Source organism: Plecotus auritus, assembly GCF_963455305.1.
Source record: "Plecotus auritus genome assembly, chromosome: 9".
Taxonomy (NCBI): domain Eukaryota; kingdom Metazoa; phylum Chordata; class Mammalia; order Chiroptera; family Vespertilionidae; genus Plecotus; species Plecotus auritus.
In genome coordinates this window covers 124,675,864-124,685,766 of record NC_137783.1, presented here as the reverse complement: position 1 = coordinate 124,685,766, position 9,903 = coordinate 124,675,864, and the positions used below count along the sequence as shown (strand labels likewise).

Below are 9,903 nucleotides of genomic sequence, written 5' to 3'. Positions count from 1 at the left end.
AGAGCATTTTACTTCTTTACATCTGCCTTTCCCACATACTCTTCTATTTCTTTTCATTTATTGATTTTTGGAGAGGGAGGAAGTTGGGAGACAGAGAAACATAGATTTATTGTTCCACTTATGTATTCATTCATTGGTTGATTCTGGTTTGTGCCCTAACCAGGGATTAAACCTGCAACCTTGGTGAATTAGGATGATGCTCTACCCAACTGATCTACTGGGCCAGGGCCCATACTCTTCTATTTCAAACATTTTTCTATCTGCTCCATTGCTATTACTTAGAGTGCTTGTGGTGATAACACATTTAAAAAGTACTTTGTAAAACTGTAAGGTGTGAGGGATTGCACCATTACTATCCTGATATGAAAGAAACGGGAGGAATGAAGCAGAAAGTGAGGTTGCCTCTTTCCTTTTACTAGTTCAAAGTCTGAACAGGGTTTGACCTACTGTAGCCATTATATGAAAGATAACTTGCTTGTATAATGGCTTTAAAAAAGAATGAATAGCCCTGTGCAGGGAACCCAAGTAAATATAAAACATAATGAGAAACCACAAGATGTGTTACAGTTAAAAGAGCATCTATAAAAGTTTTACTTTTTTCCCTGTAACTTTTAATATAAGACATCTAAAGTCTGAAACAGTTGATCCTATTAGGGACAAAGTAGGGCACAGCATGGATTCCAGAAACAAGAACATATCTTTTTTTTTGCATTTAGGCTTTTCAGCAATGATTATCAATTTGCCAAGGATAGTAACAGTCAGATACTGGAGAAAAGGAGATATGAGAAACATCTTTTATTTTTCTAAAGAAGTGAAAATAAGTAAGATCTCTTATATTTCTCACTCATAAGATTTTTAAACTTTAAAAATGCAATTTTCTTTTTTCAAAGCACATGCCATCTTAAAAAAAATCTTAGCAATGTACATTTGCACTCAAAGAACATGCAGCACCATTGTCTTCTGACAAAATTCTGCATAAAACCCCACACAACTTTCTGCAAATTCTGTTCCCTCTTTATCATTTAGGGACTTAAACCACAAACATTCAGTGCAATATTTATTGTTTCTCATTTCCGTAGGAAACACAGGACCAATGATGTCTTCTGAGCACAACTGTTTCCTGATGGTTGAGCAACAGTCTCCCTCTTTAAAGGACTCTCTTGAACTTACTGATGTAAAGTACAAACTTGAGGATCCAAGTGGAGGATGGAGGAGAAATACTTAAGGTGTACCCTGTGCCATAAACTTAGAAAAAAAATTTACACAGAAAACAACAAAAACCTCAGATTTTATCAACGCACCCTTTTAAAAAGTGTTTTTTTTAATTTCTGAAAGCAGCTTAATATGAATCAAAAGCAGTTCCTGAGTAACTGCAGTAAACAGTGTCTTTTTAAAAAATATATTTATATATATATATATTTGCAACTTAGCTCATTTTGGTTCTGCCTTAATTTACCACTCCAACTTTTAGTTTAATCAGTTCCTTTCCTTTCAGTTCACAATGTGCAAGTACAATAGCACCAGCTCTGAGAGTTGGTGTGGTGCAGACATTTCTTGCACTTCTGTTGATCATCTGCATGTCTGTCAGGCCAGGTTTCCAGAGTCACTGCAGGTCACAGTTCTCTCACTCTCACAAAACCTGTAAGAGCCACAGACATCTCACGTTTTCTTCAGCAGACGTCGTGACTGCCACGTGTGGAGCTTGTTGTAGGCTGTCTGGAGCATCTCTTCTATGTGACTTACCAACTGAAAAACATAGCAGGACATTTAATCAACTGGGCTGGAAAGTCAATGCCTCTGATTCAGATCTGGCATGTACTTCAGAGTGCAGTTTCAAAGCTCACTTGCATCTCCCCAATAAGGCAACGTGCAAGCCCTCAGTGAAGGTGTTATCAGACACATTTTGTACAGAAAATTGAGATGATGGGGTATAGAAGAGGCTGGAAATTCACCTGTTCTGTCTGGGTTGTAATGTCTGCCCTGTCACTAACCAGTTACAGGACAACCTGAAAGTCTTAACTGTGTAGTATGCCTTAGTTTCTTCTGTCAAATGAGGCCAGGACAATGGCATTCGCATTACCTTACAGAACATTTGAAAAATGCCTCATTCCCCTGAAGATTCTGATGTAGCAGGTCTGAGATGAGACCCAGGAATCTTTGATTTTCAAAAGCTCCTGCAGTTAATTTTGCTGCATAGCCAATCTTGTGAAGCACTTTTCTATGTTTTTTAGGGCCTTTCCAGCTCCAACATTTCAGGATTCCAATATAACTCAGATGACAAAAATCTAAATGGTTTCAATGCTTCACACAAGTCCTAGGTCATACCTTAGGCCAGCACTATGTATCTTGAGTAGAAAAAAAATTTGCCCTCATCATGGACATAACCAGAAGTCAATAGGACCACATTGGTCTAAGCCCGTGGTCGGCAAACTGCAGCTCGCGAGCCACATGCAGCTCTTTGGCCCCTTGAATGTGGCTCTTCCACAAAATGCCATGGCCTGGGCGAGTCTATTTTAAGAAGTGGCGTTAGAAGAAGTTTAAGTTTAAAAAATTTGGCTCTCAAAAGAAATTTCAATCGTTGTACTGTTGATATTTGGCTCTGTTGACTAATGAGTTTGCCGACCACTGGTCTTAGCTAATGAATACTCCGGAGGTAGAATGTCTTTGGAATATATAGACATTTTTTATGTGGTTGGAAGCAAAAGTCTTTTAAAGTCTCCAAGTCAATTCTGGCAGTATCGGGATAAAAATCAGGAAGCCCTAAATCCTTTTAGCATGTCAATGTCTTAGATCCAGTCTGAGGTAGAGTTAAAAAACAAAAAACTTCTATTTATGTCAGTTATCATAGTGTGTGTGTGTGTGTGTGTGTGTGTGTGTGTGTTGTTATTTAGTTCTGTCTGGAACTAAAATGATACAAAAATCATCCTTGCCCTGCTGCACAAAGATCTCCAAGCTGCTTTTCTGGCAACTAATACCGTTATATTTTGAGAAAAACAGCTTAGAATATGTTTAGGGTATAAAGACTTACTAAAAATCTTACTGATGCAGATTTTTCAGCTTTCAATTATAAAACTTCTCCTTTTGATTATCCTATTTATGGAAATACTGAGTCCTAAGTTTGTATAAACGATGTTTTCCTATCATTTCTGAAAGGATTTGCGTAACATACACAAAAACAATCTTTTGTGGTTGCTCTAGTCTTGCATTAAAAACAAAGCTAAAAATCCTGGGCACAAAGTGACACTTTTCATTCAGTACCTCGTCCAGTACCCCACCCTGATGTAAACAATCAGGGGCTGTTGAATTTACTATCACAGAGTGGCAATTCTGCCTTTCATTGTGTTGCTAGGTTCGTGCTTACTACTCTGGCTTTCAAAATATTTCTTTCTTGTTGTTATTAATCCTAGACTAAGGATATTTTTCCAGTGATTTTCAGAAAGAGTGGAAGAAGACAGTGAGAGACCAACATTGATGTGAGAGAGACACATCCATTGGCTGCCTCCCACACGTGCCCAGACCAGGGCCTGGGATGGAGCCTACAACCAAGGTACATGCCTTTGACTGGAATTGAACCCAGGACCCTTCAGTCCATGGGCCTACACTCTATCCACTGAGCCAAACTGGCCAGAGCAAAAATAAATTTTTTAGAAACACACACATAGGTTTCAAGTCTATGAAGAAAAGCATGGAGATGATTATTAGAAATGCCTCATTAGTCACAGCCTTGGGAGAGTGTGAGTGAAGGGTAGGTAACTGGCAGGGACCCTCAGGGAATACCTATGGAAATGTTCTAGTTCTTACTGTGATTGGTGGGCACACAGATATTTATTACTTTACAGTTAAAAAACAGTATTCCGAGTAAGAGAAAAACAATGTATTCTACTCATTTACATGAAAAGAAAGTTAGTCTCATTTTACTACAGAGAAAAAGAAAATCAGGCCAAAATCAGATTGTTGCCTTACGTTTGTGCTTAAATACTGTCTTCGAATTTTTTCTTGGAATGGGCAGAGCTTTGTAACCTGGAATCGTTCCAAATTACTTTTCATTTTCACTACCTACAAAAGGTGAAAGAAATAATGAATTACAGAACAATCTCAAAGCATTTATAGAGATCAAGATAAAAATACACAAAGGAAGGTTACTTTATTATTATTTTTTTGAAGATTAATTGGCTCCACCAGGCAGAGAAGCAAGATAATTAAAAATTTAAAAGTAAAAGAAATCTATCCCCAAAATAATGGCTGCTGTAGAAAAAATTTAAAAAATGCAAAAGGTAGAAAATAAAAACATACTTATTATATAGCACCATTCATAGATCACTAACACTTTGGTCCATAACTCATATCCTTCTCGACATTTTTTAAAATTTTATTTCATTCTTTTTTCTTTTTTTTTTAAATTGTCTAAAGTTTTACAAATGTCTCCTTTTTCCCCGATTGACACCTCCCCACCCCCAGCCATTCCCACCCCGGGAAAGCCCCAGTGTTAGTGTCCATTGGTTACACTAATATGCATGCATACAAGTCCTTTGGTTGCACCTCCCGTGCCATTTGTCTCTGGATCTATTTTTGTTCATCAAATTATGTTGATCATTTTATCCCACATATGAGTGAGATAATGTAATATTTATCTTTCTCCGACTGGCTTATTTTGCTTAGCATAATGCTCTCCAGTTCCATCCATGCTGTTGCAAATGGTAAAAGTTCCTTCTTTTTTATAGTGGCGTAGTATTCCATTGTGTAGATGTACCAGTTTTTAATCCACTCATCTGCTGATGGGCACTTTGAGAGAGAATCATCGACTGGCTGCCTCCTGCACGAGCCCCAACCAGGGCCCGGGCTGGGGAGGAGCTTGCAACTGAGGTTCATGCCCTTGACTGGAACTGAACCTGGGACCCTTCGGTCTGCAGGCCGATGCTCTATCCACTGAGCAAAACTGGCTAGGGCTGGGTCAAGTCATTTAAAAAAAAAAAGATCATTTTAAGTTTTTTGTTCTTTTGCAGATTTTAGATGAAAATGCTCTTTCAATGTTACCTTTTTTAAAAAATATATATTTTGACTTTTTTACAGAGAGGAAGGGAGAGGGATAGAGAATTAGAAACATCGATGAGAGAGAAACATTGATCAGTTGCCTCCTGCACACCCTCTACCGGGGATGTGCCCACAACCAAGGTACATGCCCTTGACCGGAATCGAACCTGGGACCCTTCAGTTCACAGGCCGACGCTCTATCCACTGAGCCAAACTAGTTAGAGCTCACTGTTATCTTTAAAGATAATTTATTTGAGTACTAGTGAGTATGAAAATTTCCTCTTATGTTTATTGGGTCACTTGCATTCTTTAGTGAGTTAGTTGTCTGTTAAAATTCTTTTGCCTATTATTTTTAATAGGGCATTTGTCTTTCTCTTAAAAAATTTAAAGAATAATCTACATAGTAAAACTACTACCATTAATACTATACTTTTCTATTTGCCAACTTTATTTTAATTGGTTAACAAGATTTTAGTGTTAAATAGCTAGTACTATATTTGTCATCAATCTCAGCTTAGATTTCATTACTCCTAAAAAGTGTACCAAGTAATTAATTATACTGATGTGCCTTGTTTTAGGTCTCTGTTCTTTAATCATTCCCAGTGGCTTAGAGGTAAATACAAGTTTTAAGATGTATGATCATATGTTATGGAACTGGTCTGGACCTAAGTTTCTTAATCTTTAAAACTGGTATCAATACCTACCTCCATCAGGATGCTGTGAGGCTTAAATAACATAGGCAAAGCAGTTATCCCACTGTCTGTCACATGGTAAACACTTAATACAACTTTCCAATTTCAAAATAATACCTCACTAAGTCACATTACTATAATAGCTGGCTGTGTTTGGAACTGGTTCTGACCTTTTCTTCTAGGAATGGCGTATTAACAGGAAAGCAGGACCAGAAGTGCCGAAGAAGTTCCCCAACAGCCACATACAGGTGTTTCAATTCAGACTGAATATCATTTGGCACCATCTCTGCAAAAGAAAGGCCCATGGGATAAAAGCTATTTTCCCGTATGTATAGTTTCGGAAAGAAGGACATGCATTCTTTGCCAATGCCAAACCAGGATGTGCTATTCTGAGATATGTTACTGATTTTGTGGCTGACAGATCACAGAATTTAAATTCCTTTGGGATTCTGGAAAAACTTTTTTTTTTTTTTTTAAATATATTTTATTGATATTTCACAGAGAGGAAGGGAGAGGGATAGAGAGCTAGAAACATCGATGAGAGAGAAACATCAATCAGCTGCCTCCTGCACACCTCCCACTGAGGATGTGCCCACAACCAAGGTACATGCCCTTGACCGGAATCGAACCCGGGACCTTTCAGTCCACAGGCCGACGCTCTATCCACTGAGCCAAACCGGTTTCGGCTGGAAAAACTTTTAGGTTTCCCTTTAGTCTAAGAGGTAGGTGAGGAAAAAGGAAAGCTTTTAGGATAATATAGGGAGACTACGAATGTGCCACTTTTTGTAAAATTAAGACAATTCTGAAATCAAGGTTATTGTCTAGATGTGTTTCAGGATCTGGATGCATAAAAATTACAACAAAAAAACATCCCAGAAAATTTCCAAGGAAACACCAATAAAATTTTAGCCCCCCTCCTTTCCAATTGCTCTTTAGACAGCAATAGAAGGTGGTCCAGCACATACGGTTTATGGCTTGCTGTGTCCCTCCCTGCATAAGTGCTCCTCCAGGTGACAGTGCTGTGATGGTGCTAGTGGCGGCACTACTTGAGAGAACCTGAAAGAAAACACAGAAAGTAGTTTCCCTCTTTTTTGCCATCTTTCTTACTTAACATTTCAGTTTTACAGCAAAGTGTCCAGTAAGTCTTACTACTGTATAAATATATAATTTATAGCAACCAGAGCGAACTACTACTTTTTACACAGAAACACGGTCTGTGTAGAAAGTGAATACATACCAATCTTCCAGGAATACTAGGCAAGTCCACAGGTACCCCAGAACTCACACATTTTGCCTTGTCAAACCTTTTCTTAAGCACTAATTCAACTTAACTTGTGAACTCTTACCATTGAAGGTAAAATTGAGTTTAAGGAAAAGAAACAAGTAAAACAACATGTATCCTTGCTGGCAGTTGGGGGTAGGGGTGAGGGAGGGGAACCAACACAGCAGAAATACATCATTTGTCATCAAAGAAGTGAATATACTTAGCTAAAAGAGGAAAGAATGTATTCTGCACTGTGTCAGTACCAACATTCAGGGACATAACTGACCTATCTACTCAATGAGCACCCACAAGTACCAGGCACTGTGGCTACAGAAAGGAACAAATCATTTGCTGAATAGCTTCAAGTGCAGGATTAGTGTGTCCAAAGTTTTTCAATGGAGTTTTTACAAGTATAAATCCATGTATGTATGGGCTGGAGAAAAAAAATTAAGCTTGGTGTTGAGTACAGCACATAACCAAGAGTCAAGGGGACATGGAAGTTTACTTTGCTCCTATTTTCTTTTGTCAGAGTATTTATAATGCATTTTAACCAAAAACTTGTGATTGCTGAGCTTGCTGACTAGCTCCTGGCTGCACTCAGGTATAGACACCTGAGGACACATAAACTCTTGGGCCTTCATGACTCAATGTTTCTCAGATAATAAAATCAAATTTGGGGGGCAGAGAGGGTAGATACAGGGAAGACTGGAAATACTTAAGACTAATCACAGCTTTAAAAAGTTAGGTGGGTCTCTTGGGCCTAATGGCCAGATATTGGACAATTAGTCTAGAAGGAAAGAAGTGGTCAAATATGCCCAAATTTATATGTGTATTTATATATGTGCATATATGTATTTCCTAGCTCTGTCTGCTGAGGAGACAGTAACACAAGCAGCAAATGACACTCTAATAGCAATGAGTACACCCAATACTGGGATCTTGGTTTTTAAATCTACTCAGTACTAAAAGGAAGATTCTGTGACTGGGGCAGGGAAAGTATAAGATGAACCTGAAAAACCTATCTCATTGTGCCATAAACATAAAATAAGGAGGTGCTCAAAAACTGATGAACATTATCAGAAAGATACAGAAGCCAGTGTGAAGGGCTTTGGAAAGGTCTGACTACTAAGGGGCATGGGTACATTTTGGGGGGCAACAAAACTTTATCTTGATTGTGTTGGTGGTTACACAACTGTGTATGTTTATTAAAACCCATAGAACAATAGACTAAAAAGGGTAAATTTTACCTCAGTTAAAAAAAAGAAAAAAAATAGCAACAATGTATAACCCATAGAATAACATAAGAATCCATGCTGATATAAATAAATACAGGAGAAGGAAAGGAAACTCTTCCTTTTAGTGGAATGTCAACTGATAAATGTAGACTAAATGATGGATTTAGAAAATCACCATTAAACCACCGCCATAATAATAATTGCATCCTCAATGGAGTCTAAAAAACTAGTGGGTAAAAGTTTGATGGGAAATAGAATATTTACAGTCTTAAAATAACCCACAAGATAATTATTAATTACAACAGGAAAAATAGTAACTTTTTGGTGGAGAAACCAGGCCAACACTACTCTAATCAAGTGATCAAAATTAATATCACAAGTTAGGACAAATAAATATGTGCCTGCTGATGTGAGGATGACACATCATTTCCAGTTTAGTTCTGTGGTGTTTCTGCTAAAAATACATAATGTGAATCCAATATTAAGGAAACATTAGGGAAACTCTATTGAGGGCATTCCACAAAAAATGGCTTGTACTCTTCAAATATGAAGGTAATGAAGACAAAGATTGAAAAATGATTCCATTTTAAAGGAGACTAAAGAGACATGGGAGCTAAATGCAACTCATGAACCTGACTTGGATGCTGGACCAAGAAGTCTTCTTTTGCAAAAAAGGACATTAGTGGTACAACTGGTGAAATTTTTGTAAGAATTTTAGGTTATATAATACTTTATTAATGTTAACTTATTATTTCTATAACTTTACTGTTATTACTTATGATAATATCTTGTTCTAGGAAATACGCACTGAAATATTTAGGAATAAAAGGATCTACTCTCAAAATTGGCCAGAAAACATTTTTTTTTGTAACTTCCTGTCAATCTAAGATTACTTCAAAATAAAAAGTAAATATAAGTCCCAATATGTGATAAGGACTACAATAAAGTCAGTATTTATAAAAAGAGAAATGGAAAAAACTCATTACGGGGTATGTTAAAGATTGCTTTACAGAAGCAATGAAATCCGAGGTGAGTCTTGAATAATTATTATTAGTTTCCCATAGCAGAACAGGCTAAGGGCATTCTAAGGAAAGAGAAAGCATAAGCAAAAGCACAGGAAGCATGAAGATAATATGATTAAACAACTCTGGGTAGTCTCGTGTGTTAGGCTGGAGCACAGAACTCTTTGTTATGTGTGGAAGGGAATGGTGGAGATATAGCTGCAGGTGGAACTGGAGATGTGGGTTAGGGCCAGATTGTAAAGGGTCTGGCATGCCAGACAAAGGCATTCAGATAATTACTGAGGCAACAGAGGGGGACACCAAAGGTTTTTAAGCTGCAGAGTGATAAGATCAGATTTATGTTTTTAGAACTATAACTGTAATGGCAGTGTGGAAAACTGATCAGGTTTGTATAAAACAAGGTGATGAAATAAAAAAATATTGAAGGCTTGACAGAAATTGATAATCAACTAAAGTATAAATAAGGGTGGGGAAAAATGAAGAATAGATAATGTTTTACATATTTATTTTATATATTGAGGTCATGCGAATAAAGAGTGATGACCAGAAGATTTTTTTTGGAAAGATTTTACCAACAAAACTGTGTATATGGAAGGAAAAATTAGCAATCACAAAAGTCATTATTTTTCATTATCATCTTGTCTTCAGATGCTTCTTGA

The 9,903-nt window shown here is 37.3% G+C and overlaps 1 protein-coding gene across 1 annotated transcript in view; it reads right to left on the bottom strand.

Moving 5' to 3' along the window:
* Window positions 1–563: 563 nt before the first annotated feature.
* Window positions 564–9,903, bottom strand: part of GTF2H1 (general transcription factor IIH subunit 1) — a 33,332-nt gene continuing 23,992 nt past the window's right edge. Inside the window, exons 12-15 of the mRNA XM_080642000.1 lie at window positions 6,689–6,779; window positions 5,894–6,009; window positions 3,964–4,056; window positions 564–1,746 (exon numbers count right to left, since the gene is read on the bottom strand). Coding sequence (XP_080498126.1) covers window positions 1,660–1,746; window positions 3,964–4,056; window positions 5,894–6,009; window positions 6,689–6,779 — 387 coding nt within the window. The 3' untranslated portion in view covers window positions 564–1,659. The remainder of the gene's footprint in view (window positions 1,747–3,963; window positions 4,057–5,893; window positions 6,010–6,688; window positions 6,780–9,903) is intronic.